Here is a 17,283-nt window from a genome sequence, read left to right as displayed (position 1 = left end):
AGCACACCCTTGGCTTTGGAGCACCCTGCTTTTGAGAAGCTTCAGGGTGACGAGGGACACCTTGGCCTAGCTGGAGTGGCAGAGGACGTTCCTACATACATATCTCATCAGGTCCCACGACATGAAATCCCAGATCAGAGCGTGCAGGAGACGGAGAGCAGCGCTGATGGGTCTGAGACGCAGATTCTGTCAGATAGACTTTTTAGTTCTGTGGAGACAAGCTCGAGCATCGAATCTGGGTCCACTGTAACTGTAGAGTCAGGAGATACAGGACTCTCTGTAGATTCAGCTTCTGCAGGAGCAAGTGTAGATATGATGTCAGAAGGTGCGGTTGGTTCTACCACAGAGCATGATGGCACAGCAGGGAGGGACCCTTCATTACCATCAATGTCTTCCACTACGTTAGACACAGGAGTGGAGCCTGACTCCAGCTTAAAGAGAGTTGGTCCACAGTCTCAAAGGGGCAGAGGTCAGATACTTACCAATTCTGAGAAGGTCCGGAGCGCCTTGCTTCGGGCTGAGCAGCGGTCATCTTCAGTTTGCGAGGACCGGGTAGGTCGCGTTTGGGTCCGGAGAAAGGATCTATTTAGGGATCGAGACGATGACACCAGAAACCCACTGAGAAGGTCTAGCTCTCTTCCAAACGCCTTGCTGAGCCCAACCAGGGTGGTATCATCTGTGCGAATCCAGCTGGGTGGCGGTTCGGTCCGGCATTGCACCCCCCCTGCCTACTGCTACAAATACGAGGAGGAAAGGGAACGGGACGAGGTCGATTCCATTGCAGAGGAAGATGAATATGCAGAGGAAGCTCAGTCCACCTGCAGATCCGCTCTCCTTATCAAGCAGACATCCACAGAAAGTGAGTCGTTCAGGATGCCCCCGTACCCACTGAATGTGCCACCCCACCTCACCCGGTCAGCAAGCTCGCTGTACAGTGTTCCTGCAGACTGGCCTATGCGACGACTGGCTGAAGGTCCAGTTTGGAGCACCAACAGTGTCCCAGATTTGACTCACACTGCAACTCCACATGCAACACTTCCTCAACAAAGCCAGCACCACTTGCCTCATTACAGAGGGGGCGCAAGCTCACTGTACCACCCCAACAAACCTGTTAACTACCCCAGTCACGGTGTTGTCCCAGGCTCCATCAGCAGCCCACTCACCCACACGCAGAGTCCCTTGTATGCTCAGTATACCCAGCCACAGGACTCATTGCATCCTCACTCACTGCATGGTGTCCCTTTCCCCCAGCCAAACATGCCTTACAACCACTCACACAGCATCCCATATGGGCCATCAGCACCCTTCCATTCCACTTACGGCCCTTCTGTTCCTTTAAACGCCCCCTATGGCTCCACATACAATGTGCAAGGAGGTCCTTACAACCCATATTCGCCTCTCACTAACTCCCACAGTGCTCCCAACAGTCTCTTATCCAATTGTGCACCTTGCTATCCACATATGCCCTACGGACACCAGTATAGTGGCCCGTTCACTCCTCCGCCTGCCCCGTTCCCATGTGGCACTGCGACCCCTCCTCCTGCAATGGGCAGTACGGAAATGCAACTGAGACGAGTTCTGCATGAAATCCGAGGCACCGTACACAGTCTCAACCAGGTGAGTTCACCTGTAGCTGACTGCTAAATAGGCTGGAAAAAACAAATATTTATCAAAATAAATATTTATTTTAACTGTCAAAATAGTTGATTATTCATATCATTGAAGTGACATAATCAATTCACTGGCTAAATTGTGGCCTGTAAATATGAAGAGTTGTAACAATAAAATGTTTGGCAGCAATTTGACTAAAGAGCCAAATCACTGCCATGCAAAAAAAAGTGTTTCATTCAAACTACCTGTAATTTTGAGCTACAGTGTATGAGGAGCAGTAGGTAAAATTACAGTATAAATGGTAAACATGCAGGTTTGCATGCCTTTTTACATTCAGACATAATTGTCCTTTTTCTTTCGCTATCTGCTGGTATTATTAGTGAATCGCTGCCCTCTTCAGATTATGTTGTTGACTCACTCTGGTTTAGATTTTGAAAATGTAAACAAAACATCTTTCTTGCCTTTTTGTTATGTTTTGTTGGATGAATAATTGTTTCAGCCCTACTGCTAATAGGCAACATTACCTTATGTGGCTTGAACACGGTCATATTTGTAGACGAGTGTTTCCCCTTGATTATCTGAGTGGTAGACCCTTCTGATGGGGTCATCAAACATGGGCATGGCCGGACTAGGATCATCACACAGAATGTTTTTTTTTTTTTTTTTAAAGCAGCAAATACACCAAGTTTACATTATTTTTTAAAAAGTGCAATTTTAATTGTTCAAGAATTCATTTATAGTCAGTTCATTCACATCCAATAGAATTCTTTAAATACTTTAAATTCTCTATTAGGTGCTTATTGGCTCGAGCCAAAGAATTATTCAGCATCAATGACCATTTGATCAATTTTCTTTTGGCCCAAAAAATGAGCACATAAAACATGAAAACATTAGCCTGCCAGTGACATCCTAATGCCTGTATCTCTGATCCAAGTCGGGTGAGTTTTAATGGTAGGGAAAACACTGGACTAGTGAAATTTGGCCCAAAACCAAAAGAAAGTTTTTTTTTGTTTGTTTGTTTGTTGTTGTTTATTTGTTCTATGTATGCTTGTTAATAAACATACCAAACATAAAAACTAGAAGGCAATGGAGAAAATGTGCTATTGTTATTGATTAAAAAAATGCTTTGACTTGGGACAAACTGAGCTGACAAATTGAAAAAGTTTACATAAACGCACTAAAATACTACACAGGCTATGGAATATAAGTGATAAGTGATACTTTTTTGATCCCACAACTGGGGAAATTCCACCTCCGCATTTAATCCATCCATGAAGTGAAACACCACATACACACTAGTGAACACACACACTAGGGGGCAGTGAGCACACTTGCCCGGAGCGGTGGGCAGCCCTATCCACGGTGCCTGGGGAGCAGTTGGGGGTTAGGTGTCTTGCTCAAGGACACCTCAGTCATGGACTGTCGGCTCTGGGGATCGAACCGGCAACCTTCTGGTCACAGGGCCAGATCCCTAACCTCCAGCCCACGACTGCCCCCATATATCAAAGAGTCCAGGGTCCAAGCCGGTTTGCGTGAATTCTCAGTTTCTCAGTTATGCCGTGGGCTTTTTCACGGTCATTTGTGATCGTTTTTCTCACGTCTGTAACTGTGGCTACAGATCATGTTGTGTTTCTGGTCTGCGTATTGAGCAGGATGTCATATTATCAAGTAATCAAACGTAATTGAGAAGCTTCTGATCGCTGTACCTCCTCTTTCTACTCACGGATGAATCTGCAGGAATGTTGATCAATTGCCGCTGAAGCTGTTTGAACGTGTGCAGAGAGGGAAGGGAGTCACTGTGTCTTGTTTTCACTGTGGTTTAATAATATGATTTAATAAGTGTTAGATTTTAAAGTCCTGTCCAGTGTAATGTTTTTTTTCTGCCTTTTTTTTTCTTTCCTGACAAACACTCCATTTAGGGATCAATATTTTTATAACCCCTGAGGCATTGGACATGGTGACCTTAGGCCCATGTGCAGCTGCTCCTGACCATCCCATTTTATCGGCCAGTGCTTTTCTGTAGAGATTATACAAGCTGTCTGTCCAATTCATTGGTTAAATGTAATGTCTGCAAACTTTTGGACGTGCTGTTTCCTGTGGTGCGTTTGTTCTGTATTGTAATAAGTGTTATCGTCTCATCCATTCCTTTCACTTTAAACGAGCTGACCTTGAGTCACCGTTTTCCTGCATGCGCTATCTCTGCCAAGTTCCTTGTTTCCTGGTAGTCTCTCCCTAAAAGCAAATAACCAGGCTGACTCAGCGTATCTCTGTACAGAGTTCAGACTTGTCCCATTTGTGCGTGAGTAAAATATCTCATTTGTGATTGTTTTGCCAGAGTCCGTCAGTGCAACGGGATGGCACACCCTTAGGGACGCAGAGTCCGCACCAAGCTGCCCAACCGCTTTATGAGGTACAGTGTTTCTTTAATTACATTCGTTCTTTCATTCCTGAGGCAGACAACTGTGCTTTTCCTTCAGGCTGATATTTTTGTGCTCTAGGATGAACATTTTGTACTGCAAAGTTTATTCACTATCCATGATTTTTTATTAGAAACACCTTCCTTGTGCTTCAACTCCCTGGCCACTTTATTAGAAACACCTACCTTGTGCTTCCACTCACTGGCCACTTTATTAGAAACACATACTTTGTTCTACCACTCACTGGCCACTTTATTAGAAACACCTACCTTGTGCTTCCACTCACTGGCCACTTTATTAGAAACACATACTTTGTGCTTCCACTCACTGGCCACTTTATTAGAAACACCTACCTTGTGCTTCCACTCACTGGCCACTTTATTAGAAACACCTACCTTGTGCTTCCACTAACTGGCCACTTTATTAGAAACACCTACCTTGAGCTTCCACTCACTGGCCACTTTATTAGAAACACATACCTTGTGCTTCAACTCACTGGCCACTTTATTAGAAACACCTACCTTGAGCGTCCACTCACTGGCCACTTTATTAGAAACACCTACCTTGAGCGTCCACTCACTGGCCACTTTATTAGAAACACATCTTGAGCGTCCACTCTCTGGCCACTTTATTAGAAACACATACTTTGTGCTTCCACTCACTGCACCTACCTTGTGTATACCAGAGTTTAAAGGCAAGCCTCATTCTGTGTTTCTGTTGACTAAAGATTTCTAAAAAATATTTTAAAATTTATAAATTTTTTTTTGTTTCCAGAAACTGTTAGAAAATCATTAATTTTCCAGAAAATTGTTACACGTTCTCTGAAGGCCCTGAGGGTTCCTCTCTGAAATTAGTAATGTGCCAGCATTATACCACAAGATTTCACTTGCACTGGCATGAAAATACAGCCCAACATCTTACATGTATACTTACTATCACTAACTCTCTTAATATCAATAACACTCTTAGATATGGTCTTTTCCTGACCCCTCCCTCATTGCGTTTGTCCTCTCTCTTCCCGCAGGAGCTCCAGATGCGGCGCAGGAGTCTGAATGTGTTCAGGACTCAGATGATGGACCTGGAGCTGGCGCTGATGAGGCAGCAGTCCACGGTCTATCAGCACTTCAGTCCTGAAGAGAGGTAAAGACAGCAGACTCCCAGCAAAAACTGAAATTCAGGAGGAAAAAAAAATATATATATATATATATATTTAAAATATGTATGTATGTATAAAATATAAAACATTTTATTGGAGCTTTGAGCTACTTCCATGCTGTTCATGTTATAATATGACTTTTGCTGTGAAATCTCTCTGGATCTGTGTCTGTTTTCTGAGCTCTGCATTGTGGCAACTGCACCAAATGAACTCATGACTAGTTTAAGTTTAACTTTAGTTTCAGCGTCTGCCTGAATGCATTTGTGTAGTTTGTGTTTCTTGTTTGACTGTTTAAGAAACATTTGGAGAATCTCTCGGTCTCCGCTTTTCTGTTTCCTCTGTTTGTTTACATGTTTGTTTGTTTGTTTGTTTGTTTGTCAGAAGGGAGGCCGAGCAGCTGCAGAGGCTGCGAGCTGCAGTCAGACAGGAGCTGCAGGAGCTGGAACTGCAGGTGGAGGATCGACTCCTGACCCTCAGTGACCAGCTGCGCTCATCGTCATCGTCCCGCCTCTGCCGCCACCCCCTGGTCAGTACTCGCAATTACAACACAAACCCAACTAAACCTTGAAACATTTGTCCAGATCTGATGGGACCCAACTGCTCGTGGTGTGTTTGGTTGGGTTCAGATGTTATTTCTCAAATGTGCGTCGGCTTCCAGTTTCACATTCGTGTTCACACAGCCCGCCTCCCCCTGATTGTACCCTCCATTTCTCCCTGCTTTAGCCTTGCTCTTTATTCTTTCCTCCTACTTTCCCTGAAACACCCTTTGTCGTGGTACGCTGGAGTCATCCACTCAAGGTCCACGAGGCTTTAAGAAAACAGACACGAGAAAATCAAATGATGAAGCAAAACGCTAAAGCAGTGTAATGCAGCCAAATGAACAGTTTTTTCTATGATATGAAACATTTTATATGTAAAGAAATTGAGCTAAAGAATTAAACGGAGAACAGCACAGTATGTAAAGCTTATCCAGATTTAAAAATGTGTGGGGAGTTGTTTGACAGCATTAATTGATGAATAAATTCATTAAACTTGACTTTTAAACTTAATTTTGGACTGATTAATTTATGATACTATGCTGTATATCATTATTTTCCATTTTAATTACCCACGTTGTAATGACCGCTATCCGTCGCTTTGGGTCATGATGGACCTGTGGGCCAGACTTTTGCTTAGGGTCTGGTTTATGCTGTGATGATTATGCGTATTGGTGGGGCGTAAGCTTCCATTGCTTATTAGCTTCACTAGTCTTGAGGCTCCAGAGCGAGACTAAAGAAGGAAACCCGACATGTTTTGGCTGAATGACTGACGACGTTTGGGGGAACGCAGGATTTTCTGCTAGGCTGATGTGGGGCTGTTTTTCTCCATTCGGTGTTTAAAGCAGTCACAGAAAGCGCCTGAATGATTGATTGATATGTGAAAATGAGAAAGTGATGCAGGTCATATTACAGTGTTTGTTTCAGTGAGTGGCATATGTGTCCCCCCACAGGGCATGGTGAGAGGTCACAGCATGGACAGTCTGTCCAGCTCCTCTGCTCTCAGGGCCATGGAGCCGGTGAGTTATCATCACACACACTCACTCATTCTGCTGTCTCTCAGAGCGATCGGACCTCTTAGGGCGGCTTCAGGTTCACCTCACCTTTCAGAGGTGTGTGTGTGTGTGTGTGTGTGTGTGTGTGTGTAATGTGCAAATGTGTCATTTCATTAAGAACTGAAAAAGTAAAACCATTTCTTTTGTATAAAACGTTCTGAGCTTTTAATGTAAGTGAATGTAAAAAAATATTTCAAGTAGTTTTGGAGCATTTCTGTTTGTCCGTTCATCCACATTCACACATTGTAAAGAGTAGCTGGTGTTTTCAAATGATTATATCAAATGACAATTAAAAAATGGCAAAAAGAGAGATGCAAGGTTTTCTTCCGACAGAGACAATATAAGACATTATTATTATTATTATTATTATTATTATTATTATTATTATCACAGGTGATTGCCACGTATAAGTATACAGTGTGAACGAGCATGTGAAAATCATGATTTTCATAGAACATGATCCCTGATGTACAGTGACATCAGTTCCTGTGTGTGTGTGTGTGTGTGTGTGTGTGTGTGTGTGTGTGTGTGTGTGTGTGCGCGCGAAACTCTTGTCAGAACAAAGCCTTGTAACATTTTTATTGTTAATGATGAATGGACAAAAAGAAACAGCCCAAAATTACTTTGGGGGGGGGGGGGGGTCTGGTTCCATTGACTTACATTAAAAGTCATGTATGCTTTTTTTCTGTCATTTTCCAGATGTTGTTATCGTTTGAGAGTTGGAGTCATTTTCAAGCGATATACAGTACTGTGCAGAAGTTTACACACCCAAAAAACTTTTGAAATAATTCATAATGAATTACTTAATTATCTGGGCAGTATAATGGGTGGAATAAATATAAATAACGTACAGCACGTAGTGATAAGTAGTCTAGTCAACAATGAGGTGAAATCTGGAACCAAAAATTTTTGAAAATACAAAATGCTTGTTACTTTTTACTGTATTCATGTTTACTTGCATTTGTTCTATTGATATAAGGTGTGTTTACAGGAAAAAAACACTTATTGTAAAGATAAATGGATTTTAATGTACTTAAGATGGTAATGTATATCATATATACAGTTAGTGGTTCAGCTCCTTTGTGATTGTGACTGGTGGATTGTTGTTACAGCGAAGGCTCTCGGAGGGAATTTGATCAAGTTGTTGCTTTTGTTAGTTTGCTACTTGTTGATTTATACTTGGGTCTCACGGGAGCACTGTCCAGTGTAGTGTGCTGAAAATTTCACTTTAAAAGTCATTTAAAGCTTGTATTTGAATGAGAGGACTACAGTTGTCGCTTCCATCATAGCACCAAACAGCACGTTGCAGCTGGGCTTCAACTTGGAAGTCTGTGAATGTTTCGAATGGTCAGATTAGGAAAACCAAAACATTGTATCTCCAAAATGTATGGAAAGTGTTCTTAGAATTTCTAATAAGTTAACCTAAAGGTTTGCATGTATCAAGTAATGAAACACAACACAAATAGAGATAAAAGATTTAGGTCTGACAACATTAATATATAAAACACATGTGTACACAATTAATCCTGACATTATATTACAAAAACATGTGTTTGTATATTTCCTGTCCCCTCAGGTGACTGACCTCTTGCGGGAGCAGCTGTATCTTCAGTCTGAGCTGGGTTATGATGGATCTCTGAGTGCAGCTGCCACCCCCATCTCTGGCCGCTCATCCAGAGCTGAAAGTCCATCCAGATCCACCAGAAACTCTGACCACTACTGTCCTTCCCCACAGAGAGGAGGCCTATACCGTGCCTCTGTCAACATCACCCCCACTGTCCCTCGGAGGCCTGGACTGGGGCTCAGTCAGGCTCCTCCAGCAGAAAGCCAAGAGCAGACCATGAGCCCTAATCTTTCTGAGGGCAGAGGTCAGAGATGGAATTTTAGTGTCTCCCCTCAAGAGGACCAAGCGAGCACAACCAGTGAAGATATTCAGTTTCAGGAAGAGAGAAGAGGAGGAAACTCACCTGCTCACCTGCAGCAGTTCATCCAGGAGGTGAGTCTGTCACTTTTCTCATGCCTCTTCTTTCTGTTTATTACCTTACAGTAGGCAGTGCTGGACAGTAACTGAGTAACTGAGTAAATGTAATTAGTTTCTGTACTTTAGTATTTTTGGTGTATCTGTACTGAAGTTTCTACATTTCTGGGCGTCTTTTTCCTTTCACTCCACTACATTTCAGAGTCTAATATCCGACTTTTTCCTCCTACATTTTGAGAAATCTGTCGTTCCTTTTGGTTTCTGTGTGTATAAAAACGTAACATGTCAAAACGAAAGAAGCGCAAAGCCAGAGCACCAATCAGGGCCCAGCGGTCACTTTGTTTAGAGCTGGTTTTGACCTGTTGGTCATACCGACCCAGTGCAGCACGCGGTTCAACGTCAGCGCAGCAGCGTAAAACTTTGGGAGAGTCTGTTCAACATAAATGATGAACTAACCTAACTTTGTGTAAATAGAGCACAATATAGAAATATGTCCACATATGCAGTCGAGACTGACGCGGCTTTTTTCTGAATTTCTACAAACACCATTTCATTTTATAGTAAATGAGTTTGGGCTGGTTTATGTTTATGAACAGACGCCTACAGATCAACATAGTAAAGGAGCTCATCTGTGATCCTGAGTTTAAAGCCAGTTTTTATTCAACTTAAACTTGGAACTAAGTTAACTTTGCTTGTTTGCGAAAGGTCTTTTAGTACTTTTACTTTTGATACTTAAGTACATTTGAAGGCAAATACTTTGTACTTTTACTCAAGTGGAGGTCTAACGGTAACAGTAAGTCGCTTTTTACCGTGAGTACCTCTCCTTTAACTCAAGTACAGAATTTGTGCACTTCGTCCACCACTGCCAGCAGGGCTCCAGCTGACCATTACTGCAGTTATTCAGTTAATAAGCTGATTGCAGCATCCTGCTTTCTGCAGTTTCCCTTCATTTTCCCTGCACCGCAGTGGCGTTGTCTAAAGTTCAAAGCAATTTCTTCTTGTGAAAGCCGTTTATCTCCATCAAACATTTGCACAACTATGGTCTCCTCTGAAAGGCCAGTACACTCAACACATTTGGGTTTGAGATCAAAACATAAATATGAGACGATTTCATCTAGATGTGTTCAACACCTTTGGCGTCAGACCACCCAGTATTTAGGTAAAACTAAGTGTAGGACTTGGTCTGAAAATGAATTGAAGTAAATCACACTTCATATTCGGCTGCAGTTCCTCTGCTCACAATAACAATAATAGCCGGTGACCCACTGACCTCACCTGTTGCATTCTTCTCTTGTGATGCTTTTCCAAGCTTTTACTACAGCTTCTTTCCTTTGTTTGTTTTAAGCAGTTTCTCCCATCAGCTCCCTCTTCAGGAGGTGTAATGCATGCTCAGGTTGAGGTCTGGAGGTTGACTTGGCCAGTCCAGCACCTTCCACTTAAACTTCCTAGTGAAGTCCTTTGTTGTGTTGGCAGCGTTTTTTGGGTTACTGTCTAGCTGCATGATGAAATTCGTCCCGATTAGATTGGACTCATTTCCCTGTAATTTGGCAAACAGAGGTTTCTGTAGACTCCTGAATCCACCCTGCCGTGGCCATCATCAAAAAAGATTAATGAGATTAGTCTAGAAGCAGCCCAAGCCATGACACTACCTCCACCATGCTTTACCAGTGAGCTCATGTTTCAGATCATGAGCAGATCCTTGATTTTGATCACCCCTGCTTAGGCCTGTCACGATAACAAAATTTTCAGAACGATATATTGTCCCAGAAATTATTGCGATAAACGATAATATTGTCATTTTAAAGTGCCATTACAGAATTTTTTCTTGCTTCTGGGCTCCCCAAAGGAGCTTTAAGACAATGTGCCACAATAATAATATAGTAGCATAATAATACAATTACACCATTTTAACGTGAAATGAACTTTTTTATTATTAAGAACAGACATTTGGCTTCCAATATGAAAATATTTTAATATCCCAAATAAATAAAACAAATAAAATACAACCACACTTGGGCTCTGTGGATTCTGAGAAAATTGCACAAAATATTAAACAGACCTTTATAACAAAATAAACTCTTTAACAAAAAGTGCAAAAGAATGGCATCGCAACATTAAGTAACAACATAAATATTAAAGTAACATTTACATTAATTCAACTTTTTAAAACTCTGAACATAACACAAAGGTACTTGGAGTCTCTCTTATCTGACCATATATGTATATGCTATAAATCACAGTGATACGAATCACAAATTCACAAAAAGTTTATAAATGTTTGCTTTTCGACCGGATTTAACGGCAGCATCTCTTCGGCTATATCGCGAGTTACACTATCTGTGAGTGTGCGCCATTTTGCGCTATCGCGTTTGTATTTACACTGCCGAGCAAAGGCATCCGTAATAGACACCTGACGGGTAGACCCCTCTCCAGCTCGGGAAGACCCCTCTCCAGCTGAAGTTTTTGTTTTCAGCTCGGAAAACTGGGCTGGATGGTTGTGCTTTAAATGTGACCTCAGGTTAGTTGTATTGCCAGCTTTCGACTTTGAAACAAAGTCCATCTGGACTGGACGACTCTAAACGTTATTGCTGGAGCTGTTTAGTTTTAAGAAAGTCCTATTAGCCTCGAATACGTTCGCGAGCTAACACATGTCTCATGTAAACAAATTTGCGCGGAAACCCAATGGCCAATTATCGACATCGGCAAAAATGATCGCGGTTAAAAAATTATCGTACGATAAGTCGATAATGTAATTATCGCGACAGGCCTACCCCTGCTCGCTGTAGGTTGTTGGTGATATCACTGAATGTTGATTTTGGGTTTTTCTTCAGCTTTCGCAATGTTTCTGTTACCAACTGTTGTTGTTTACTTAATCGACCTGTGTGGTGTCTGGTTGTTTGTGCACCAGTGGTTTCTTTCTTTGTTGTATTGGCTGTGCCCAATGCTTGTGCAGTGTGATCGATTTTCCCTCTTTTCCCAGCTTCAGATCGGCTTGCTTTTCTCCCATAGACAGCTCTTTGGTCTTCATGTTGGTTTATCATTTTTATAAATGCAGTCCTCATAGGTGAAACCCAGGGCTCAGACCAAGAGTGGACATTCAGAGTTGTACTGACTGTTTAAGCAATTAATCACAGGACACACCTGGGCAGAGAGAAACACCTGTCAGTCACATGCTCCAGTATTGCTGCTCACTTGAAAAATGGGTGGGTTTAAAATATATAGTCTAAATATCATCTTCTGAAATTCTGATCTGTTGTCTTTTTACTCATCTTTTGATCTCAAACACAAATGTCTTCAGTGCATGGCTGACACAAAAGAATTGGCCTGGTCGTTTCATGACTTTGGGAGGAGGCTGTAGCTGTCAGTGTTTTTTGGGATCGGTAAATTTGACTGCGGTACCTCGGGAATAACGTTAAAGCCCGGACTGAGCGACTGATCTGGAATGAGTGTATGTTTTGCTCCCAGGCGGCTCTGGCGAAAATGTTTCTGGTGTTTTTCGTGTCATTTGAGATGTCCTTCACAGCAGTACTCACTGTTTCCCTTCAATTCCCCTCAGTTTTGCACAGTTTTCAGTGCTCTGAACAAAGTTTTACTGTGTTCTGGGGGCCGTGTTGGAAAGGTTCTCGCTCTGCGGTGGCGAACGAGGTGACAGGGTAACATTTGACTGATTAGTTTGTGAAATATCATTCATCATCTCAGGATGATTTAAGAGCTTGGCCTGCTTTTACAGAGAAGCTGGAATGGAGCGGTTCTTTAGCCTCAGAGTACTGGCTAACATTGGAGCCTGTGAGCTCATTTTCAACTAATGGATTGGCAGGACTGTGTGTGTTGTGTGTTAGATGTTCCTCATCCGTGTGTTTGACACATCGCCATACAGTCTGTTCCTCCCCTGCACACACACACACACACACACACACACACACACACACACACACACACACACACTCTCTCTCTCATACTCTACATGTCCAAAAGTTTGTGGACACCTGCTCCTCCAGCGTTTCTTCTTGAAGTGAAGGTTATCAGTAGGGGTTTGTCCTCCTTTGCTGCAGTAACAGCCTCTACTCTTCTGGGAAGGCTTTACACTAGATGTTAAACATTGCTGTGAGGATTTGTTTGCACATTAGTGAGGTCAGGTATCGATGATGAATGGTCAGTTCTGGACCTCCAGCTCATCCCAAAGGTATTGGATGGAGGCCCATCACTCCAGTGAACACGGCTCCCCTGCTCCACAGCCCAATGCTGGGGTGCTTTAGACCCCTCTAGCCCACGCTTGGCATTGGACATGGTGACCTTAGTCTCAAGTGCAGCTACTCTAGAGTGTCCCATTCTATTGGTCAGTGCTTTTCTGAGGAGACTATGCAAGTTGTATGTGTTCAAATGAACACCTGTGTCAGCAATGGCTGACCTTAAAATAGCTAAATGTTAGAAGGGCTGTGTGGTATCTATGCAGTGTATAGACCACTGAAGTCATTCTTAAATCATTCGTCATCCCTGTGTCAGGAACTTGGGTGGTTTTCTTTGTAATGCATCTTTATAATTAAGGCATTTTCGAAGTTCACAGCTGTTGCATGTTGCGAGAAACTAAAAATACGACCCAAAGCCGATGCATTTTGTCCTGTTTCGCTGGATCAATGAATTAGGGGATCATTTAACTGTCAAAATGTGAACTGTCACATATATGCTTCTAAAAAGCAAACACTTCTGAGTAGTTTAAAAAAAAAAGTCTACTATTAAACTTCAGCACTATTATATGTATATCGCGTCGTCAGATTAAACCTTGTATCTCCAAAATGGGAACTTTACAGGAGAAAGAAAAAACATACTTTACTTTTAATGTAAGTCAATGGAACCAGACATCTTTCCGGAGCAGTTTTGGGTCATCTCCTTTGATCCATTCACCATGAAATTTACACAACATATAAAGGACAGCAGGCATTTTCAGATTACGTCAAAAACTGAAAAACGACAAAAGTGGAGATACGAGGTTTTGTTCCGACAGCAGCGATATATCTATTATCTATGGTGACACCAATTATTCAGACTGTAGCCTTAATCTGTCAAACCTTCTTAATCACTACATTTGATGAAGCTTGCTGTTTTGGGTGGGATATTTTGGAGTGGCCAGTCTTATGATGTCAGTCCAGTGTGGAGCACTTCTTAACAACCTCATGCCAGAAGATCTGATAATTGTGAGATATGTGGGTACCGCAAAACATATCGGCTTTGGGTCATGTTTGTTCATCACAGCAGCCGTTTTTCCAAAACTCAATTCATTTTTCTCCATAGAGAACAATAATAAGACATCACAACTTCATGGAGAACCCGACAAAAATCTAACTTCATGCTACCCCACGATGCATGACGTGCATTATGATGCCTAGTTTTCTGATCCATCAACAAAAGCTGCAGTGGTCTCACTTTAAAACAATACTAACAATATCTGTAAACACAGTGATTTTTATTTAACAGTTTACATCCGGCGCCGCACTAAATTCAATTAAACAAGACCGACTGTGATCTTTTTGTAATGAAATATGCAGTTGTTCCATGTTCTATTAGCCATGATATCCATGATTAACCAAGCATATTGTGACCTAAATTATTACCATAAGCATAAGTATCATCATGTCCCAGCTCTATTATTAATACTTCTCAAACGATATGTTTATGAACGTTAATTAGGATTGAAAATGTGATTAATTGTAGTTGCGTTCTGTGACGTCTCTACATTAAAAATACATTTTCATTATCAGTAGAGTGAGCCGCGGTCTGATGTCCGTTGTTTTATCTCTGGTATTTACAGATAAAGCAGAGTCTCGCTGAAGAGATCAGACAGGAGATTGTGAATGAGCTCCTGGCTGCAGTATCACCACGGCGATCTCCCGTAGTGGCAAGAGAGCCGCCGGCGTGACCATGGTGAGGAGAAGGTGAGTTTTACTGTAGACACACACACACACACACACACACACACACACACACACACACACACACACACACTATACTGCCAAAAGTTTTCAGTCACTTATCCAAATCACTGAATTCAGGTGTTCCAGTCACTTCCATGGCCACAGGTGTATAAAGCCGAGCCCCTAGGCCTGCAGACTGCTTCTACAGACATTAGTGAAAGAATGGGTCGCTCTCAGGAGCTCAGTGAATTCCAGCGTGGTACCGTGATCGGACGCCACCTGTGCAGCAAGTCCAGTCGTGAAACTTCCTCACTACTAATATTCCACAGTCGACTGTCAGTGGGATTATAACAAAGTGGAAGCGATTGGGAACGACAGCAACTCAGCCACGAAGTGGTCGGCCACGTAAAATGACAGAGTGGGGTCAGCGGATGCTGAGGGGCCAACTTGTATCACTAGAGTGACCAATCACGCTTCTCCATCTGGCAATCCAATGTACAAGTCTGGGTTTGGTGGTTGCCAGGAGACGGTACTTGTCTGACTGCATTGTGCCGAGTGTAAAGTTTGGTGGAGGGGGGATCATGGTGTGGGGTTGTTTTTCAGGAGTTGGGCTCGGCCCCTTAGTTCCAGTGAAAGGAGCTCTTAAAGCTTCAGCACCAAGAGATTTTGGACAATTTCACGCTCCCAACTTTATGGGAACAGTTTGGGGACGGCCCCTTCCTGTTCCAACATGACTGCACACCAGTGCACAAAGCAGGTCCATAAAGACACGGATGAGCCAGTTTGGTGTGGAACAACTTGACTGGCCTGCACAGAGTCCTGACCTCAACCCCATAGAACACCTTTGGGATGAATTAGAGTGGAGACTGTGAGCCAGGCCTTCTCGTCCAACATCAGTGTCTGACCTCACAAATGTGCTTCTGGAAGAACGGTCAAAAATTCCCATAAACACTCCTAACCCTTGTGGGAAGCCTTCGCAGAAGAGTTGAAGCTGTTACAGCTGCAAAGGGTGGGCCGACATCATATTAAACCCTATGGATTAAGAATGGGATGTCACTCAAGTTCATATGCGTGTGAAGCCAGATGACCGAATACTTTTGGCAATATAGTGTGTATGTGTGTGTATGTGTGTGTATGTGTGTGTATGTGTGTGTGTGTGTGTGTATGTGTGTGTCTGTGTGTGTGTATTTATAATCTGATTACTTCTTTGTAAATTGTTTATTTAAGTGAAAATAAGTAAAAAATTAAATTAAAACTTCTGCTGATTTTGTTCATTTTAATGCACAAATTCTGTTTATCACAGTCGAGTTTATCATATTGGAAAAAAATAAAACAAAAAAAAGATTTTTTTATTACAGTATTTGTTGTAGTAACAGTAACTGTGCATTCAAATATGCAGAAGTGTTTTCAGTGTAAACAAAGCATGTTAACTGATCAGGGGCGTCCAAACTTTGTTTACATCTGATGGATTTAATCAGTCCTAAGGCCGGTACTGTGCGTTAGCTGCGTTAGTGGCTGTGTGGCTGAATGTTTGTGGTTTCCCTCCACAGCGGCCGAAGAGGAGGAGTGCTGTGAAAGTAAAGTCTGAGCGAACACTGATGAAGCCGTGCACTGAGATCAGCTCAACATCGCCCCCTGCAACCGCAACACACTACTGCAGAAAAATCCCTCCACCCGCTCCATCCACACCATCCACTACCACAGGGGTCTAGATCACCTTGCGCTACTGCCGCAACATCCTACAACCACAGCTACAGCAGAAACATCCTACAGCAACAGTAACAACTACAGGAAAAACTACGATCTACCCTCAAACCCTCCAGCTGCTCCACACTATGAGGCTTATCTGCACTGCAAAAAGTTTATCTTGTCAAGTAAAATGATCTTAAATCTAGTCAATAAATCTAAAATTCCTCCTGTTGAGATTGTAATAAGATTAATTTAAGATTATTTAATTTATTTCTAGACTTGCTTGTTTTAAGTAATTTTATTAAGTAAAATTATCTCAGATTATTGTGCTTCTTTTAAGAAATGTGCTTGAAACCAGTGACATTATCTGATAATTTTACTTGATAAAATCACTTAAAACTAGTAAATAATGTCTAGAAATAAACTAGATAATGTTAAAATCTGTGCACAACCATCTTGGGTTAGGATAGTGTAGTGTTTACCACCACTGCCTTCTACGCTGTAGACTGGGGTTCAATCCCCACCTGGGTAAACACCCTACACTATACCAATAAGAGTCCTTGGGCAAGACTCCTAACACCACCTTGGCCTACCTGTGTAAAATGATCAAGTTGTAAGTCGCTCTGGATAAGAGCGTCAGCCAAATGCTGTAAATGTAAACCTCAGAATGGGAAATATTAGATATTTTAACTAGATGTAAGATCATTGCACTTGACAAGATACTCTGTTTTTTTTTGTTTTTTTGTTTTGTTTTTTTTGTAGTGTTGTAGTTTGGAGACGACTAGCTTTTTCAACTGTTTAATACAAATGAGCATATTTTCCTTATAGATTTATCCAAGCCTAATAGTGCCGAACCATGACCATCAGGGCTGGGCCTTCAGTTTGAGCCATAAGTGTCAAACCTTTTGTCTAAAATGAAGAAAACGTGCCTT

At 42.2% G+C, this 17,283-nt stretch overlaps 1 protein-coding gene across 5 annotated transcripts in view; it reads left to right on the top strand.

The window, feature by feature from the left end:
* The window catches only part of itprid2 (ITPR interacting domain containing 2), a 97,534-nt gene extending 80,907 nt beyond the window's left edge, over positions 1 to 16,627 (top strand). For 4 of the 5 annotated variants that reach the window (XM_037539335.1, XM_037539336.1, XM_037539337.1 and 1 more), the window contains 8 exons: positions 1 to 1,617; positions 3,947 to 4,021; positions 5,053 to 5,168; positions 5,566 to 5,710; positions 6,674 to 6,739; positions 8,352 to 8,771; positions 14,560 to 14,683; positions 16,213 to 16,627. The exon at positions 1 to 1,617 is cut by the window's left edge and continues 63 nt beyond it. In XM_037539335.1, the coding sequence (XP_037395232.1) occupies positions 1 to 1,617; positions 3,947 to 4,021; positions 5,053 to 5,168; positions 5,566 to 5,710; positions 6,674 to 6,739; positions 8,352 to 8,771; positions 14,560 to 14,667 (2,547 nt within the window). In that variant the 3' untranslated portion in view covers positions 14,668 to 14,683; positions 16,213 to 16,627. The remainder of the gene's footprint in view (positions 1,618 to 3,946; positions 4,022 to 5,052; positions 5,169 to 5,565; positions 5,711 to 6,673; positions 6,740 to 8,351; positions 8,772 to 14,559; positions 14,684 to 16,212) is intronic. The other variant, XM_037539338.1, reaches the window with a different exon arrangement.
* Positions 16,628 to 17,283: the final 656 nt, after the last annotated feature.

Source organism: Pygocentrus nattereri, chromosome 6, assembly GCF_015220715.1.
Source record: "Pygocentrus nattereri isolate fPygNat1 chromosome 6, fPygNat1.pri, whole genome shotgun sequence".
In the NCBI taxonomy this organism is placed as follows: domain Eukaryota; kingdom Metazoa; phylum Chordata; class Actinopteri; order Characiformes; family Serrasalmidae; genus Pygocentrus; species Pygocentrus nattereri.
The sequence above is the reverse complement of the archived record's forward strand: the minus strand, read 5'-3'. Positions and strand labels throughout refer to the sequence as shown.